Source organism: Dendrobates tinctorius, unplaced genomic scaffold (assembly GCF_039654945.1).
Source record: "Dendrobates tinctorius isolate UK_male_01 unplaced genomic scaffold, ASM3965494v1 ptg000107l, whole genome shotgun sequence".
NCBI classification, from domain to species: domain Eukaryota; kingdom Metazoa; phylum Chordata; class Amphibia; order Anura; family Dendrobatidae; genus Dendrobates; species Dendrobates tinctorius.
The window spans coordinates 23,744,537-23,764,939 of record NW_027361775.1 but is presented as its reverse complement, the minus strand read 5'-3'; the positions used below and the strand labels follow the sequence as shown (position 1 = coordinate 23,764,939).

The 20,403-nt window shown below is 45.5% G+C and overlaps 1 protein-coding gene across 1 annotated transcript in view; it reads left to right on the top strand.

Moving 5' to 3' along the window:
* EIF2B5 (eukaryotic translation initiation factor 2B subunit epsilon) overlaps positions 1-19,840 on the top strand; it is a 29,077-nt gene extending 9,237 nt beyond the window's left edge. Inside the window, exons 9-16 of the mRNA XM_073589267.1 lie at positions 140-278; positions 1,046-1,147; positions 7,564-7,671; positions 7,848-7,938; positions 8,113-8,236; positions 14,773-14,898; positions 17,734-17,844; positions 19,107-19,840. Of these exons, the coding sequence (XP_073445368.1) occupies positions 140-278; positions 1,046-1,147; positions 7,564-7,671; positions 7,848-7,938; positions 8,113-8,236; positions 14,773-14,898; positions 17,734-17,844; positions 19,107-19,163 (858 nt within the window). The 3' untranslated portion in view covers positions 19,164-19,840. The remainder of the gene's footprint in view (positions 1-139; positions 279-1,045; positions 1,148-7,563; positions 7,672-7,847; positions 7,939-8,112; positions 8,237-14,772; positions 14,899-17,733; positions 17,845-19,106) is intronic.
* Positions 19,841-20,403: the final 563 nt, after the last annotated feature.

The following is a 20,403-nucleotide window of genomic DNA, read 5'->3' as shown; positions in this document are numbered from 1 at the left end:
ATCTGTAGATGTGACATCACTGGCTGGCCTTGCTCGCCTCCTGATGCCAAAATGAGTAGTGCCGAATTTGCTTTTTAATCACTAATCTCTGTGACCTAATCGCAGATGAAACTCCCTTATAATCTTCTTTTCTCTTTAGGTGATTCTTGGCCCTGATTTAGATCTGCCGGATAGCACCGTTATTTCTCTGCATCATCCAGATGAAGACAAGGAGGATGACGATGAATTCAGTGATGATGCAACGACTGGCAAACAGGAGGAAAAATCAAAAGTCAAAGGTAACGAACACCATAATAATTAGCATATTTCAATATAGAGCATATAATGCCATTAAACTCAATTATGCAGTACTGGCTGTACCAAATTACAGTAACGAGAATGTGCCAAGATCAAAGTCCCATAGACTTTCATTGGAGCAGCAAAGTGAATTCTTGACCTCCACCTTCTGTCAAGCAGGGAGCTTGGGAGCCCATTATATATACAGTGTGTCTGTAAAGTCATGGTGCACTTTTGACCAGTCACAGGAAAGTATACACTATCCCCGGATCTGACGCCCTTAGACTTTTACTTTTGGGGGTTTTGTGAAGCAACATGTGTACATTGAACGTATCAATGACGTTAGTCACTTTAAACAGAGAATCACAGACGTTATTCACTCTGTTACACCAGACGTTCTTACCTGTGTGTGGCAAGAACTTCACTATCGTTTGGATGTGTGTAGGGCAACAAATGGAGCCCACATCGAACTGCACTGAATAGGTATGAAGGTGGGAGAGTTTTTCTTTTATATGGAGCAGATTTCACATTTCTATCATCTTTTGTTGCTTTCCAGTGACTGGTCAAAAGTGCACCATGACTTTACGGACACACTATATATTTACTGAAAAAAGACCTGGGTTTATCAAGTTCAACCGTACTTTGTCAGTTTTTTTTTCCTATGGATAGGCAGTACATTGTGATCTTGGGACAATCACCTTGACTCTTGTTATGCTTAGTGTTCCTGGAGAATATCTGCCAGAATTAATCAAGTGCTTACTACCAACAGTGTACAACAAGGCAGAGGTTGGATCAGAGGGTGAAGGTTATGTGTGGAAGTCTTCAGAAACCGCAGATGAAGACGAGGACGAGCTGCAGAAAAGCCTTTGGGGTGAGTAGGTAAAAGCAGAAACTGCTGTTGCGTCTGCTCACGCATCTCTGCAGGAGGTATAGGCCTAAAATGTAGAATGTTCTTTTTCAGAGTGAAACTGACAGGCAGGAGGAAATAAAGAAAATCAGTGTCATAAACTCGTCCTATTTGTATAGAAATAAAATGTATTACAAATCTTACCAATAGTTTCTAAAATCTCAGTCCTCTTAGTGTCTGTTTGCGGCATCATTTGATTGTGGCCATAATACTAGCATAGTCCTTGACTGTATGTTCTAGGCCGGATTGACAGACCTCTGTTTTGCCGTCTAAGTACGGACTGCCATGAAAGGACCAGTCACAGGTCCTGGCCTGGACTCTACAGCCTCATATATGACTGCGATGCCACATTCACACTTCTGTGTATCATGGTCTGAACACAGACCGTGGTGCATGGACTGTCCATGGGTCTCCTGACCTGAACTTGACAGACATAAGAAGTTGTCAATTTTGAGTCCCACGGCAATCTGGTCAACCTCAGTCTGCACTCGGACCATGACACATAGATGTGTGAATGCGGCCTTGGGCTTTTGAGCGGACCCCAAGTCAGTCCATGGTATAGACTGTAAAATATGGACTTGTTGACTACGGCCCAACAGTTGGTGGTGCCTTTTTTACCCATTAACATGAAAGAAGAGTAAAGATCTTGTGGACCCTGATGATTTTCATTGGATCTCAGTCTTCGGATTTCTCACTTCTGTTGACTGTCAACCACAGTATATATGTTAATAAATATATCCTCCATATCTACAACTGTTTTTTGTTTTACTCTGTCGCCTAATTGGGGGACACAGAACTGTGGGTGTTATGCTGCTGTCCACTAGGAGGCGACACTATGCATAATCTGAAAAAGATTAACTTTGGCTCCTCCTCTGCAGTATACACCCCTGGACGGCGTCAGCCTTCTCCAGTTTTTTCTTAGTGTCGCAAGGAGGCACACCTAAGATTTTTTTTCTCTCTTCTGTTTTTTTCCTTAATTTTTTTTTCAGCGGATTACAGATAAAGAAAAGCGGGTCTCCAGTGACACTCCCGGCATGGCTCCCTCATCTGTACCCGGTTGAGGTCGAGATGGCTCTTCCCCATGTCGCTCCTTCCCCAGTCCCTCGGGTACTGGTTCGAAGTCGAGGCCCCCCCCTCCTTTCCCAGTTCCCTTGGGCTCTGGGGTGAGGTCGAGGGTAGGACGAAGCCCCCTGACGGTGCCAGCAGCACCCTCCCTAATCCCCCTCTGGGGGATTTAGGTTGAGACACCGCAGGTAGGGCCTGTACCAGGCACCATTCGGCCACTTACACGTCCAGGGACCCCAGCCCAGCTGCGGGCTCCTGTTTGGACCAGGGGAGGTGCAGGCAGGCATGGCACTTGTCAGAGACAGGGCTCCCTGCGCCCCTGTCTCTGCGGCAGCACCAGCTGCATAGCGCCTGAAAGGGACCCCCCACAGGGCCCAGGTGGCGCTCATGTCCCCACCGCTAGCCTACCGTTGAATCCGGGGGGGTCTGGTTGGAATTCGACCCTCCCCCGGACAACAGCGCCATCCTGGAGCCCTTCTGGGCATGAGCTATCAAATTTAGGCCGCGGCTTCAGCCTAGCCGAAGTCGCCGCCTTATTCCCGCCCCCCGGATGATGAAAAATGACACTGCAGTGTCATAGAAGGGGCGGATCGAGACAGGAAGGGCGCGCTTTTACATAGCTCTGCGCGCCCTTTTCAGCTCTCCGCCCCCTTCCCCCTCCACCCTCCACCTCAGAATCCGGTGGCCATCTTGCTGCACCTGAAGAAACTGAAGGCAGCACAGCGGTCTCTGGGGAGCATAGGACGTGGGATTTATCAGGCTGGACCTAGGGGGAGCACCGGTGGGGTAAGATCACAGCTGGGTTCTTTGTACTCAGCTGTGAGTTCCTGTAACCTATAACGCTCCCCTACTCCTCCTTTCCTCTGCGTAGATACCCCTGTAGGGCCTCTGCGAATAGGTACTATGTAGGGCTCAAGGAAAAGGACCAGGCAAGACTGCTTTTACGCAGTCTGCACAGCCTGCAAGGCCACTCTCCCCAGCGGCAGCACGTACCCGCACTGCCAGGACTTAACCCAAAAAACAGGATCAGAACCCCAAGAAGTCCCTACCAACGCTTCTGCGGCCGCTACTGCGCCGGAATGGGCGACTCAGATGTCGCAGTCTATGACAAAGTCTATTGATAACCTGACCTCCACACTACTGCAGGGTTATGTCTCGGCTATGAATGTTACCCAGCAAAGGGACGTCCGGTCTCAGGAACAGGCCGCTTCCGACAGTTCGAGACGCAAGCGGACCCAGAGGTCGCGTTCATCTGCGTCCTCACATAGCACTAGGTCGTCCCCCTCCAGGGAGAGGCACAGTGGCTACAGGTCACCGAGACCGTCCCCTGATAGAGAAAGACAATGTGGATCTCCACAACGATCCCAGACCACAGAACACCTCCGCCCTAGTTCGCCCGCTAGGGAGCTCCTTAGCGATGCGCAAGACTCAGAGGGCATATGTGACTCCAACTCAGATAACGAAACAGAGAACGCTCTGCTCCCTTGTCCCCCTAGCAATACTGCGCTAGTTGAGGATATAATCTCTTCCATCCTTCGGGTGCTGGACATTTCTGATCCAACCCCTGAAGTACCAGAACACAAGGTTTCCTTTGAAAGTGTTCAGAAACCATCTAAGGTCTTTCCTAATCACCCGGAATTTCAAAAAAGCATTTTTCGTAGCCTGAGAAAAAATTCGCCAATCGCAAATACTTGGAAGCAAAGTACCCCTTCCCACAGAAGGACACTAAGGATTGGACAGATCCGCCTGAAGTGGATCCTCCAGTCTCTAGGCTGGCAGGACAAACGCTTCTCTCGCTGCCGGACAGCTCAACCCTCAAGGACGCAGCAGACAGACAGGTAGAACGCATGGTTCGTTCAATCTTCGAGGCGGCAGGTGCTTCTCTGGCTCCCGCATTTGCTTCAGTTTGGGCAGCCAAGGCCATTATGGCCTGGGCTAATCTATTACTACAGGGCCTCCAAGCTTCAAATCCTCAGCTGGCGGACCAGGCGGTGCAAATTGCAGTAGTGGCAGATTACATGGTCATGCAGCGTTGGATTCTGCAAGAGGGGTAGCGGGAATAGCATCAAACTCCATCACAATCCGGCATATTCTCTGGCTAAGAGAATGGAAGGCGGATGTGGCCTCAAAAAAAGTCCCTAACAAATCTTCCGTACTTCAGTGGTCGTCTTTTCGGTGAAAAACTGGATACAATGATATCCAATGCTACCGGGGGTAAAAGTACTTCCCTCCCTCAGCTAAAACCAAAACGCACGTTTAAAAGACGTGATCAATCTCGTTTCCGATCCTTTCGGAATTCTTCAGGCTGGTCCGCCTCGCTCCCGGCACAAAATCTTAACCTTTCCCCTCGCAGGGACAACACACGGGCGGCACAGACGCCGGACAGAAACTGGCAGTCAAAGGCAAGCCAGGCAAAATCCAAAGGAGGAAAAGCTCAGACTTTTCCTTCATCATGACTCATGCCCTCCGGAAACACCACACTTGTAGGCGGACGACTGCTACTCTTTCAGCAGGTCTGGCTGCCTATTACGCACAGTTTTTTTTTCTCTCTGTCCCTCCAAAACCTCCACTCAAAGCTCGAGCCTTCCATCAAGCGGTTTCTTCCCTCCTGCAAGCAGGAGTCATAATACCGGTTCCAGCAGACGAGTGCTTCCGAGGGTTCTACTCCAATCTGTTCGTGGTGCCCAAGAAGGGAGGCAGCGTCCGACCCATACTAGACCTCAAGCAACTCAACAAGTATGTTCGAGTTCGTCACTTTCACATGGAATCCCTCCGGTCAATCGTTGCGTCCATGTAGAAAGGAGAATATCTCGCCTCCATAGACATACAGGACGCATACCTGCATATACCGATTGCTCCCGCCCATCAGAGATTTCTCAGATTCGCAATCAACCAAGACCATTACCAGTTTGTGGCCCTCCCGTTCGGTCTCGCCACGGCTCCCAGAACATTTACAAAGGTCATGGCAGCTACCATGGACGTTCTGCACTCCAGAGGCATAGTAGTCGTTCCATACCTGGACGACCTTCTCATCAGGGCCCCCACCTTCAAGGACTGCGAGGTCAACGTCTCAATCACGATCGACACTCTGAGTCGCCTGGGATGGTTAGTCAATTTACAGAAGTCCTCGACTACCCCGAGTCAGTCTCTGACCTTCCTGGGGATGCTATTCGACACCTCCAAGGGTCTGGTGATCCTCCCCAGGGACAAGGCACTGGCTCTCTGGGAGTTCACACTCTCCTCCGCAGGTTTCCCCGATCTCTCCGGTATGCCATGAGGGTACTTGGCAGGATGGCAGCGGCAATGGAAGCGGTACCATTTGCCCAGTTTCACCTCAGACCCCCTTCAACTGGCCATCCTCAAGTCCTGGGACAGGAATGGACTCTGGGGATTGGTGTCTCCATCCTGAAGTTTTCTGTCAGAACTGCCATCATTGGGGGACCCCGGACGTGGATCTGATGGCATCCCATCTCAATGCCAAGGTCCCAAATTTCATGGCCAGGACGCGCGATCTGCGGTCGCTCGGAGCAGATGCCCTGGTTCAGGACTGGACCCAGTTCCAGCTTCTGTACATTTTTCCACCCCTCCCCCTGATTTCCAGAGTCCTGAGGAAAATCAAACAAGAGGGTGTTCCCACAATCCTGATCGCTCCAGACTGGCCCAGGCGTACATGGTACGCCGACATCGTGCAACTCACAGCAGACGCTCCCTGGCGTCTCCCCACACGTCCCGACCTTATGTCACAAGGCCTGTTCTTCCACAAGAACTCAGGGGCTCTCAATTTGACGGCGTGGCCATTGAGACCTGGGTTTTGACCCAAGCAGGTTTTTCACCGGACGTTGTTAAAACCATGATCAGGGCTCGAAAGCCAACTTCAGCCAAGATTTACTATCGTACATGGAAGGCTTTCTTCACATGGTGCGAATCTCGTGGGCACATCCCACTCCCCTACTCTCTTCCAAAGGTCCTCGGTTTCCTTCAGTCAGGCCTGGACGCCAGGCTATCCCTGGGCTCGCTTAAGAGCCAGGTGTCAGCGCTTTCAGTGCTCTTTCAGAGGCGTATTGCTAACAAGCCGCAAGTGAAGACTTTTCTCCAAGGGGTTTCCCGATTGGTTCCCCCCTACAAACATCCGTTGGAGACGTGGGACCTCAACCTGGTCTTGACAGCACTACAGACACCTCCTTTTGAACCCCTTAAGGAGGTCTCACTCCACTTTCTATCACAGAAAGTGGTTTTCCTGGTGGCAATCACCTCGCTACGCAGGGTGTTTGAACTTTCAGCTCTTTCCTGCAGACAACCCTTCCTGGTTTTTCATCAGGACAAGGTGGTTCTCCGTACAGTGCCATCCTTCCTTCCGAAGGTTGTGTCCACCTTCCACCTCAATGGGGAAATCTCACTACCATCTCTATGCCCGGTTCCTGGTCATCGAGTGGAGAAGGCTCTGCATACGCTTCACCTTGTCAGGGCATTGCGTATTTACGTGTCTCGGACTGCTCCCTTCCGGAAGTCTGATTCACTTTTCCTTCTTCCAGAAGGCGTTCGCAAGGGCCTACCGGCTTCCAAAGCCACCCTTGCTAGGTGGATCAAGTCCACCATTCAAGAGGCTTACCGCCTTAACAATGCTCCTCTTCCGGCTGGTATCACGGCACACTCTACGCGGGCTGTAGGGGCCTCTTGGGCCATTCGGCATCAAGCCTCGGCACATCAAGTGTGTAAGGCAGCCACTTGGACTAGCCTGCACACATTTACAAAACACTAGAGAGTGCATACCCAGTCCTCAGCGGATGCGAGCCTGGGTAGACGGGTCCTGCAGGCGGCAGTACCCCAAATTTAGGGAACTGTCAGTACAATATTCGTCCACTGCTTCCCACCCAGGGGACTGCTTTGGGACGTCCCACGGTTCTGTGTCCCCCAATTAGGCGACAGAGTAAAGGAGATTTTTGTGTACTCACCGTAAAATCTCTTTCTCTTAGCCTCTAATTGGGGGACACAGCTCCCACCCTGTTGCCCTTGCGGGCCGTTGTTACGGTTGGGTTCTCATATTGTTTGAGCTCGTTTATAGTAGCCTTCTTACAGGCATGGTTATGTTTCTGGTATATTCCTCCTAATGCTTTTGCACAAAACTGGAGAAGGCTGACGCCGTCTAGGGGTGTATACTGCAGAGGAGGAGCCAAAGTTAATCTTTTTCAGATTATGCATAGTGTCGCCTCCTAGTGGACAGCAGCATAACACCCACGGTTCTGTGTCCCCCAATTAAAGGCTAAGAGAAAGAGATCTAACGGTGAGTACACAAAAATCTCCTTTTTTATTTTCAGGACTCAAAATTACAATTGAAGAGGACAGTGATAGTGAGAGTGGAAAGAGCGTGTGCACCGAGCAGATGAGCAGCCGCCCTGTTTCCCCCCTTCAGGATGACGTTGAAGGTATTTTTTTCTCTTTATGTCCCATTATCTTGTAGTCTGGGTAATTTGCTCAATTTTGTGGGATAGACCAAATAATGTCTATTGAAATATTAAGCCTAACCACAAAAGATTGTGGGGTAAATAAGTTGTTGTCGTCTTGTACGTGGTTTTGATAGTGACGCTGTTTTATTATACAGCTTTTCAGAATGAAGTTTTGGGAACATTGCAGAGAGGTGTGGAAGAGAATATTTCCTGTGATAATCTTGTATTAGAAATCAACTCACTCAAGTAAGTTGGAATCTGAATATTCCTTCAACTGCAATACCTTCCCCCCCCTTTAGATATGAACATATCGTGCATTTACCAAGTCATTGGAATGGTTGTGTTCTCAAGCAGTAAATATATGTATTACATGCAAGCCGGAGATATGATCATAAATGTAAGTCGTTCCTCTCTCTACAGATATGCCTATAACATCTCTCTTGTGGAAGTGATGCAGATTTTATGCAAAGTGGTCCTGGAGTTCCCACTGCAACAACTGAATGGAGCCCTTGATGTGAATCCTTACTGTGATGTGGTTCTGCCTGTGAGTGCTACATGATGCTTCTTTTAAAGATTGAAAGCTAGAAAATAGTTTCACACTAACTACAGCAAGAGATATCAGTAACATGATTACAATGACAGGTAGCCCCTCTATATGCAGCTTATAACACAGGATTCACCAATCACAATAGGCAATGTCACAGCTGAGCCCTCTCTCTTCAGAATGACCTTCGCACAGGCTCATTAGATGCTTCAATACAAAAGATAGGGTCAGGATCTGACTATCATGGCTACGTAGATGTGTTGTTTCCTGAGACAAGAAGGAAATTAGTCTAAAAAAGCCCCAGTGGCCAATGTGAAAACTGCAAAGTTTCTTTTTTTTTTTTAGTTTTTAATAGAGATTATGATATGGGAATAAAATATCTAAAAAATAAAAAAAATCAAAACTAAAAATGTTTTGACATAACTTGAGATTTAATTAGAAAGTCATTTTCTGATGGATACCTTCCCTTTTAAAGGGGGTTTCAAAGGTACTAAAAAAGATTTGTCCAATAGTAAGCAATGTTAGAATATCTAGTAATATCCATTATGTATCCTTTCATTTCTCCTCACTCTGGTGGTCCCTGGTGGCTCTGCAGTGATGACATACTGCCATGTGATTCATCTGATTACTGCAGCCTTAGCAGTGACTTTATGTATTTGATGAGACAGCTGAAGTGGTGCCTGCAATGTTCCTAAGAATAATAGACAGACAACCATCACTGCAGGACTAGCGAGGACCACTAGGCCAGAGTGAGCTTTGTCATGTAAGTAATGGTTATTTTATTGTATTTTTTTTATTTTATGTCATCGCTTACTTTTGGGCACATTTTCTTAAATTTGCGAAAACCATTTTTCCAGGTCATCAATCCTGACAGCACCATAGAGGACGTCCTGTTTATCCTCACTGGGACAGGAAACAACGAGAGGTTAAAAGGACACTCCCATCTCCACCCCAGTGTTTTACCTGCCCAGTGAGGATAGGAACGATGAGAGGAAGCTCATCCCTGGCAGTACCAAGCAGACCAGCGCGGATTGGGGGCCCAGCCTCTCCCTTCCCACTGTCAAGTAGTCTGCGGCCGACACCCTCCGATGGGTGGTCCCTCAACTTACCTCGATGTGCGCTGCTCCTGAGTTGAGCCGCTTCCTCCTGCCTGGAGGCTCTCGGCTCCGTCGTCTGCCTCAGGCGCGCTGAAACCCTGTGGGTGCACTTCTGGCGACGTCATCTCTGCGAGCCGGGCAGAACACATCCGGGTCGTGGCCAGCGTGTTTTTCCACTGTGGAACGCAGGAAGGAGGATCTGTCGAGGACACCGAGCGGGCACAATACGGATGGTATTGTATAAATAGGGTTCTAAAATGTATGTTGGCTGCCCTACAGTATACTTAGGATATTGAGGATTCTGCAAAACTGAGATTGGCTTGGAACAGGGGCACGTGAGACAGGGGCACGTGAGTAAGCTGGTTAAAGATACCCACCCGAAGCCCTTACCCCACACACAGAAACACATGGCATCTACTCTTGTGTTTTCTGGGGGGGGGGGGAACACCTGCCACGGCAACTCCTAAAAGAGATTGCAAGAAGTCAGGAAAGGGTAGAATATGTGCCTTCTGTAATATCAAAGTACATGGCAGAAGCACCTATCTGAACCTTGAACTTAGAAAATTATTAGAGAAGAGTAGACTTCTTTGCTGTAGGACATGAGGTCCATAATCAGAGAAGAGGTCCAAGATTTCTGGGCTAGCTCAAGCACATACCTCACAGCCCGAATCCCAGAGTGGTTCCCGTAAAAGACCAAGGGAAATAGAAATGTCCTCTGAAGAAGAGATAATGTCGGATGATTCCGATCAGGAAGAAGGGGGAGGTATTTACTGACCCACCAGAGGGAGGGAAAAGATATCTTTTTTCCTCCGAAGACACATATGAACTCCTCTATGCAGTAAGGAATACAATGCGGGTGGAGGAAGCCCCAAAAACCCCTCTCCGTACAGGACGAGATGTTTGGAGGTTTGCGATCCCAGAGAAATAGTCTTCCTGGCTAACAGCCATATTCTCTCAATGATTATGAAGGAATGGGGAGATGTGGAATAAAGACTGGTTATTCCTGGAGACTTCAAACTTTGCTTACTTTTTGAACCGGAAGACATCCAAAGCCTGGTAAGACATCCCCAATATTGACGTTCCAGTAGTCAAGGTGGCGAAGAGAACCTCAATTCCGTTCAAAGACTCTTCAAACCTAAAGGAACCTATGGACCGGAAGGCGGATGGCTTACTAAAGAGAACCTGGGAAACCTCGGCAGCAATAATTCGAGCTAACTTCGCAGCAACCTCGGTGGCTCGGTCTATGCATTTATGGGGCGACGACTTAGAGGAACACTTGAGATCTTAGACCCCCCCGGGGAACCATCCTGAAATCCCTTCCCCTCCTGAAGCTGGCGGCCGGGTTCATGGCTGACGCATCAGCAGAATCTGTACGATTCGCAGCCAGGAATGGGTCTTTATCCAATGCCTCCTGGAGAGCTTTCTGGCTAAAGACATGGTCAGGGGATACACAGTCCAAAAACAAACTTTGTTCCATTCCCTTCTTGGGCAATGAATTGTTTGGGCCTGTTCTAGATGATATTCTGGAAAAGGCATCAGACAAAAAGAAAGGGTTCCCCAAGGAGTAACCAAAGAAATATCAGCCTTTTCATAGGCCCCAACCTTGCCAGAAGTAAGGCTATAAGAGAAAGGGAAAAACGGGCAGATGGCGCTACCCCAAGGGAGGCAGAGGTAAGGACTCAATTTTTAATTCAGGCTCGGGTAGAAAGTGATGCCGTGAGAGTGGGGGGGACGGCTAGAGCGGCTCCTGGGGGCTGGCAGGAGATCTCAGGAAAACAGTGGATTTTGGGGATAATCACCTGCGGTTACAAAATAGTTTACCCAACTTCCCCCCAGCGAGGTTCATCATAACAAACTCCCGCCTTCAGTCAGCCGTTTACCCCCATGTGGTTAGATGTCCAGCATCTCCTAAAGATCGGAGCTGTAGTCCTGGTTCTCAAGCAGGAAAAGTGCAAGGGCCATTACTCCAGTCTCTTCTTGGTAAAAGAAAGAAACCCTCAGGAGAGAGCAGGACATTAATAAATTTAAAGAACCGCTAGATAAAATACAAGAAATTCAAGATGGAATCCATCAGATCTACAATTCCCTTTATAGACAGGAATTAAAAAATTAAAAACGTATACTATCATGTTCCCTTCCATGTTTCTTTTCAGAGATACCTAAGATTTGCTCTGAGAGTCCAGTAGGAGAGTCTGTCACTACCAGTTCTGTTGTCTTCCTTTTGGTCTAGCTTTAGCTCCCAGGGTGTTCACCAAGCTTGTGGCGGAGTTAGTCGCCTATTTAAGGAAACGGGATATCATCATAGTCCGCTACCTAGATGACTTCCTGATCATAGGAACAACTCAGGGAGCACTGCCAGAACTCGATTTCCACTCTTCAGAGGCTGGGATAGGTCATGAATTGGGAAAAGTCGGATCTTGTTTCAAAATCCATAAGAGATTCCTAAGGGTTCCTCTAGACTCCCATCTAAGGCTAGTTTCACACTAGCGTTCGTGGCCGCCGCGCCGCCGCTAAGCTCCGCCCCCTCTGGTCAGTTCCTCCTCTGATCGCATGAGGCTGCTTCGATCAGCGTATCCTATATTTAGCGTTGGATACGCTGATCGTGCGCTAATCATGCGCTAGTCTGATTTTGCTGGCGCTGTGCCCTGCGTACAAAAACGTGCTGTGTTGCATTTTTGTGCTCTGGGCGCAGCGCCAGCAAAATCAGACCAGCGCATGGTCAGTGCACGATCAGCGTATCCAACGCTAAATATAGGGTACGCTGATCGCATGCAGCCTCATGCGATCAGAGGAGGAACTGACCGGAGGGGGCGGAGCTTGGCGGCGCTGCGCTGCGTCCACGAACGCTAGTGTGAAACTGACCGGGAGGGCCCGGCCGGGGGCGGGGCTTAGCGGCGGCCCTGCGCTGCGCCCTCTAACGCTAGTGTGAAACTAGCCTTAGAACGTCTTTCTTACCAGAAGAGAAGCAGATCGCTATGATGGAAAGAACACTAATTTTCACGATGCAGCTGCTCCATCAGAGAAGCTATGAGAATCCTGGGACTGATGACCTCTTGTGTCTCCCAGGGACAAGCGTCAACTGTCACTGGACACTGTGATGCCCCTATCTCTTGTGGTGAAGGAATCTCTACCCTGGTGGACCACTATGGAAAACCTCCAGGTGGGAGTTCCCTGGATTCTCTCCTCTTGCATCGTGATCACCACTGACACAAATCAGCTGGGCTGGGGGTGCCGTTCGGAAGGAAGATATTTCCAGGGAGAGTTGAGTTCAGAGATGGGATCCAGATCCTCGAACTTCAGAGAACTGTATGCAATATGGAAGGTACTTCTCCAGGTCCAGTCGACAGTCAGAGGCAGACATATATAAAAATCCTGTCCGACAACATGACGACGGTGGCGTTCTTAAGCCATCAAGGGGGACCAAAACATCCTGCCCTGCAACACCTAGCAAGGAAGATCTTCAAATGAGCAGGAAGGACAGTGCTATCTCTCTCTGCAGTACACCTGGAAGGATCCAGAATCCGGGTGGTAGACTTCCTGAGCAGGCAGAAGATATTCCCGATGGAGTGGGAACTGAACAAGGAGTTGTTTGGTGGCATGCTGTGTCAATGCTAGGGGAGGGGGGGTTCCATGAGTGGACCTGTTGGCATCCAGAGAAAACGCAAAGGTCAGAAATTTTTTTTCTCCCTAATCCCCCTAGACGGTTCAGTGGAAGTCTATGCTCTGTCCCAACCATGGGGAAAGAAGCTGTCCTATGCATTTTCCCCCTCTTCCTCTGGTTCCGAGAGTGCTGAGGAAAGTTCAGGAAGAAAGGGTGAAGAATACCTTGGTGGTGCCTTTCTTGCCAAAGAGGAGTTGATTCCCTCTGCTGAGAAAGATGGTAGAAGATCCCATCCTCCTTCCAAGGAGAAAAGACCTCCTCTGCCAGGGTCCAGTTCTCCACCACAATCCACACAGTCTTCAACTATCAGCATGGATCCTGAGAAGCAGGTTTTGAAATCGAGAGGATTGTCCAAAGAAGTAATATCTACAATTCAAGCAAGCTTGGAAACCTGTGACCTCTGCTATTTATAATAATATTTAGAAGCACTTCTGCATTTACTGCGAGGAGTCATCGGTAGATTCATTTCACCCAGACATTCCCAAGATTCTTGATTAAGGGTACAAATTTCAACCCTTAGCGTATTTTTCTACACTCCACTATCTACTCACACCTGGATAGCTAGGTTCTCTAGAGCTATACAGAGGTTGAGACCTTCTGTGAGGAAATCTGTCCCACCTTGGCATCTAAACCTGGTGCTAAACGCACTTTGTAAACATCCATATGAACCAGCAAATGATATGGACATTAGTAGGCTCTCATTTAAAATGGCTTTCGTGGTAGTGATAACATTGACTAACAGAATAGGGGAATTGCAGGCTCTATCTATCAGGGACCCGTATTTATGGGTATTTGAGTGCCGACTGGTCTTGAGGCTTGACCCAGCGTTCCTGCCTAAAGTAGTATCAACCCTGAACATGAAGCAAGAAGTTGTTCTCCTCTCCTTCTGCCAGCACCCTAGAAACCTGAAGGAACAATCTTTTCATTGTTTAGATGTTAGGGAGACTGTTCTCCAATACCTAGTGGCAACTAGGGAATGGAGACAGGACACAAGCTTGTGCGTGCAATATGGGAGACCAAATGGGGGTAAAAAAAAAAAAAAGTGTCAAAATCCACAATAGCTAGGTGAATCAGATCCATAATTGGTCTGGCCTACGAGGCTGAGGGAAGATCTCCCCCGAAAAACCCTTAGGGTCCATTCAATTAGGGCGATATCTACCTCATGGGCAGAGAAAGGAGGGGGGGGGATCAGTGGATAAGATTCGTAGGGCCGCAACATCGTCGAGTCTGAATACTTTCTCAAGACATTACAAGCTAGATGTAGTCTCGGGACAAGTGGCCTTCGGTAGGGAAGGTTCTTCATGCGGTGGTCCCACCCTAGATCATCATACTTTGGTATTCTCCATGGTGCTGTCAGGTTTGGTGACCTGGAAACCGGTAATTTAGACCTACAGGTAATTGGATTTCCATGAATCCATCCTGACAGCACGGCTAGTTCCCTCCTTTCTGAAAAATTTTATACTAATGTGATGTAATTTTGGATAAAGAATAATAAATTTATGTCGTATCCATCCAGGTGTTTTATTTTGAAAAGACACTGTGGGGTGGAGATGGGAGAGTCCTTTTAACCTCTCATTGTTTCCTGTCCCAGTGAGGATAAGAAGGACGTCCTCCATGGTGCTGTCAGGATGGATTCCTGGAAATAAAATTACCGGTAGGTCTAATTACTGTTTTTGAGACCCTATAAACTAAATGTATGGGTAACATATACAAGAGTCAAATGATTGTGTTTTAAAATAATCATGCATTTCATATAGATAAAATTTCTGTTTACACAGCTCCTAAAAAGATGGACCCCAGTTTTTAAAAACTATGTGAAACGTGCGTCTGACCACTTGTGCTGTCTTAGTGCAATGGAAGAATTCTTTTTGGATCATGAACCTCTTTGGGCAGCAACTACAAAGGTATCAAACTAAAAGATAAATTGACTTATTCAGACAACACTACTTGTATTCCCCAGTGTAAAATAAAAATAGCAGATACCGCCTACCCAGTTGCCATTAAAGGGCTGCAGTTTTCACACTTCCCGCAAAGGAAGTGTCAGCACTGCAACTGTGATTGGCTGCAGCGCTCATAAGAGGTCTAGCGCTGATGTCGCTATAGTGGGACCAGTGTGAAAGGTGTATATCTTTTTTTTATTATTTTTTACATTTTACACTTTTAAATGCATTATTTAAGACAGGGTTGTCCACTAGTAATATGCGTAACTTCATTCACAGAAATGTATAATGTGTATTTCTAGTGAAATAATGATTACATGCTTTTAACAAAAAATCTATTTTTGATTACCTATAAAAATGTAAAGTTTACAGGAATTGTCCAGTCACATAAGTTGATACACTTTTTTTTCTTTTATACTTGGAGGCTGTTGTCTAATTTTCTGATGGGATTGCTGTTTCTTATCATATCACTAAAATATATGTAATATTTTTACTGCAAATTAACAATCCTATTAAGGAGTCACTAAACTTTTGTAGTCTATACTTTCAATTGCGTTCATACCCCGCTCTGTGCGAGCGCTCAGACAGCAGCTGTGGGAGTCTTAAGAGGAGGGGATTGGGGGTTTGAGCAGTCATGGAGGTCTCAGGACACAGACCCCCATGGTCTGCTTGTAATTATAAGGGCACTGAAATATAAGAGAACTTAATAAAGCTTTACTTACTCCTTCCTGCATGTCACTGTTGGGCGCATATCACTCCTTTAAGGATGATCCTCCAGGCTCTATTTACCCTTCAGTTGTCATTGGAGCCGTCCTCTAGTAGTTACGGTGCTCGTGGATGATCAGGATAGCACATATCTATGCTGGTTGTCAAATGGAGCATTTACGGTGAGGTATAATTTCATGGAAAGCGACAGAGCGCACTTATTATTGTGCAGAGCTCTTACCAGATGGCAGCATGCCTACTGGTAACTAAGAGGAGCTATGTATTGCAGGTTGGGTCTGTATATAGAAATTTTGAGAGGAACAATATACTGCAGGATAGGGCTCTATATAGAGGGGCTCAGAAATAAAATCTTCATGTTTATTTTTTCAAGTTAAAAACCTATCCAATATGGTTCCACAAACTGGAGATGCCAGCAAAGCGCACGTTTCAGGTACAACAAATGCTTAGTCATAGCATAAAAACATGTACACTAAGAGTGGTTTAAAAACTCTGAGAAAGAAGTGACACAATAATCAAAACTAATCTATTAAAATCCACAAGAGTTTTTCCTCCCCTGTTTCGGCCAGTAGTATAAGATATAGTTTCCGAATATGACAATCTCTTTTCCTGGTTGGACTGTTTATTGCAACCATTACTAATTCACCTTCCGGGTTATTTATCAGTTACTAAGCAGGTTTTACAGGAACTGAATTGGGTTTTGTGGCTTGATCAGTATGCTTAGATTACTGCTGACATTTGTATATCATCATCCCACACAAACCGTGCTATAAAATTCTCTCCAGACGTTCACAATCATTTATGTTGCATGGTGGAAATCCAAATTCATATTCCCGGACATTAATCCCGACATTAATCCCTTCATTCTTTCTATAGTTGGTACGGCTGATATATTGACGATTTACTCATCATTTCGCCACTGGGGATGATAACCTTACCAGACTTCTTTAAATAATAATTACAATTTAAAAATCTCTTTTAATGTTCCCCAGATCATCATTTCATTTTTAGATCTTTTGTACACTGGTAATTTTTCCACTGGAGAACTAAAACCAGAAGAGATGAACTGGAATATAAGTTGGTGTGCATGCAACCTGTAGGCACATGTTTACACTGGCCACTAAACAGGCCAAATCTAAAACAAAATGAGCAAATACCCTGCAGTAAGTAAATGGCAATAGTGCATAAAGATAACAGGGACAGTCCTAACCTCTAGTATTAAAATCTACTAGAGGTTAGGACCATCCCGAATAGGGTCACCTTTATGCGGTGGTATGACTTTTTTTACATTTTTTTTAATCAAAATTATGTTAAGTACCCTACGTTATCTTTATGCACTGTTGCATATTGGATTGCAAGACATTTGAGCTCTGCTAGAATTTGCTAATTATGTGAAACCAAACTGCAGCTGATGTAGATGGCAGAAGATAACATGGGTCAGGCAGAATATTGTACATGAGCCTAGAATGCATAGAAAAATAAGTTGAACTCTACATTATATTAGCTGAATGATGGCTCAGAGACATGGTGGTGCTGGATGGGGTAAAAGGGTCTGCTTCACTGAGGATACGCAGGCGCTAGTGAAAAATATAGTTTTAGAAGACGAGGACTGTCCATTCAGTTATTTGAAAGCTGGATGCACAGAGGGCAGATAGAGATCAAAAATACACCAGGGTACAAGAAAGAGAAACTTTTTATGTTGGGTTTAGTCCTTATATTAATAAATATGCTTTCACTGTGCTTTGTGAAAAATATTGCAATTCTTGGCATAACCCTCAAAGTATTTATTTATTTTTTACATTAAGGGTTTTTTTTAATCAATATTATAAGTTATTCCCTATCCTCAAAATATTGAATATTGTGTGATCAATACGAATCTTGTTTGAATGGATCAGCAGTGGACCTATTATAGCCCATTGTGGTTAGGAATTTAAGTATATTCCAAGATCTACAGTACCTTTCTTTTGATGTGTCATGTGTCCAGATATTGTTATCCTTGCTTTTCTCTTTAAATGTGTGGACATGTAAAAGTGCTTGTCTAATTTTAACACCCCCCACAATGTTTCCCTCTTCTAGGTTCTAATGGGATTTTACCAACAGGATGTGCTGGCTGAGGAGATGATTCTCCGTTGGTTTTCACAAACAGAAATAACAGATAAGGGACGTCAGCTACGTAAAAAACAAGCAGTAAGACAGTTTGTGTTTCCGTGTTGTCATTTATTATTTTGAATATGAATTTATATAGTATTACCTCTTCCTTTTAAAGGGAATCTGTCACTGCATTTCTCTGTTTAGTCCTACCTGTATGTCTCATATCAGATGTGTTGTTGCTGAGAAATCATCTTTTATCACTTTGTATAAAAGACCTCTTCCAGGCTCTGGGGTGGATGATGCCTTGAAGATCACTCTGCCTCCAGAGATTATTATACATGAAGGGCAGTTACCAGTGTGATGTGTAATGGCCGCTCTCTGCTCTCACTGCAGAGCTGTGTGTGAATATACCTGACACATCTGCAGGTTCCTCTCCGCTTCCATCTCACAGGCAGACAGGGTTGGAATATTGTTGCAATACAGCATAGCTCAGAGAGCTGCAAAGAATGTTTGCAAGAAGACAAGGTTCATTTCTCCGGTTCTGTGTTAGTTGTCTCACTGGTAACTCCCTTTCATGTAAAAATAACTCTGCCTCCAGAGCTGATCTTCCAGGCACCATCCTCCCAATAGCCTGGAAGAGGTCATTTACATATAAGAAAACACGGATATCTCTGGAATAAGATCAGACTGCAAATATCCAGGTATCTTGTTATTCAGCTTCCTATGACATACATGCCCATATAGATGACTTAGGAAGGTTTCTCCTACTGACGTATTCATGGTGACATCTCACAGAGCTTTTACAAAAAGGATGAAAGTAGAAAACCCCATTAATGCTGTGCAATGTGATTGACAATGTTAAATGTACAAATAGGAAAACTGTTGAGGTACATAAATTTGTATATGCAGATTTGGAAAACGTTTTAAAGGAAGGAAGCTATTTCCAGTTGAGTTTAACGTTTTAATACTCCTGCATACTCATAAATTTAACTAACTAGCCACTCTTGTCGTGACCAGCCTAATGTGCTTTGGGGTGTCCCAACCCTCCGACAGCCTCAAATATCAGAAGGCAGGATCGAGAATATTTGTTTTCATCACATTCTTTTGTTTCTGCATAAATTATTGACTGTCACCATTAAAAATACATGTAAGCGCTGTCGGGTGAGCCACGAGTCTCCTTAAATAATGTCCACGGTGTATGGCTACGTTTTGAGTGATTGGGGATGGATAGAAGAGGAGGGAGTAGTACCAGCTATATTTAGGCTTGGCTGATGTGGTATTGATGGAAAGGCTATTGCAGATTATCACTACTTCTGTAGATTGCAGTGTTTTATTAACTTTCTTGTTTGTTAATACAGCTTCAAAAATTTATACAGTGGTTGGAAGAAGCAGAGGAGGAATCTTCAGATGAGTGATGTGGACGGTGACCGTACTTCTACTCCAAAGCCCATGCGTACGTGTCGGTTAGTCACCACTAACTGATGAATCCGAACATGAGGATTGGCTTCCAGAGGATCGGCCATATTTGCATCACGGCCTCAGTGCCACAAAATGCAAATATATCAATTGACTGCCAAGGATTATGTAGACTGGCCCTTCCACATAAGCATTACCACCATCATGGTAAAGCATATGCTGGGTGGCCTAGTTCTTTGGTGCTGCTCTCTCTGGGCTTATTTTAAAACAACCTTCTCTTAGACTGGTTTTACACATCTGACATGCGTGGTCCGATTGCAGAGCGATATACTCAGACCAGTAGCGAGTTTCCTGAGCTGAGCTCAATGGCCTCATTGTATGCTTAGGAGTTATTGAGTTCTGGTCAGGAGACCCAGGGACGTCTGTATTTGGCCTCTGATTGTCGGACGTGTGAATCTTAAACCTTCAGTTTCATATTCTGTCGTATCACATTTACAAACCAATGGAATGTTGGTTAGTTATTTCTGATGACTCCACCATGTTTTAGGATTTACGATCCAGGATAATGGGACAGGAATTTGCGCCAGTACCATCATTCACAGGACTAAAACCTAATGTGTTTGCGTGCAAATATTTATTTTGGGGAACAAATAAAAGACTATATATGGATCTTGAATGATTTTGGAGGTCTAGCTTTTATGTTATGTTAATAAAACCAACGAAGAATGACTGTGCATGGAAATAAAGAACACGGTTGCACATACACTAGGGTCATAGGCTACTGATGCAAACTACAATATAAATCTAAAAAAATATAACATGTATAAGGCGAAATGTTAATTTGATTGCATTTCATAATCAAAAATGTATTGATTTACATGAGAGGGGTTAATTAAAAACAAACCACGATGGACAAGGACAACTAAATCAAAGGGACAGTATAGGAGTATGGAATCATTAGACTGTAATCATGATATCATAAGTGAAAGGATGATTAATTATATTATGGAGTTATGTCGGGATGAGAATCCTATATCCAGCACTAATGAGTGAATGTATATATAAAATAGGATTAAAGTGCATGTGCAACAGATATTCAACCACTGATGGGTAAAAAGTACATAGAAAAGAATCAGACGCTAAATAGTAAATACCAAATAATAGAATGGCACTATAGCACCAAGTAAGAGCATCGTGCCACAAGTTCAGTCAGTGTATCGTAAACAATAGAAGCCTTTA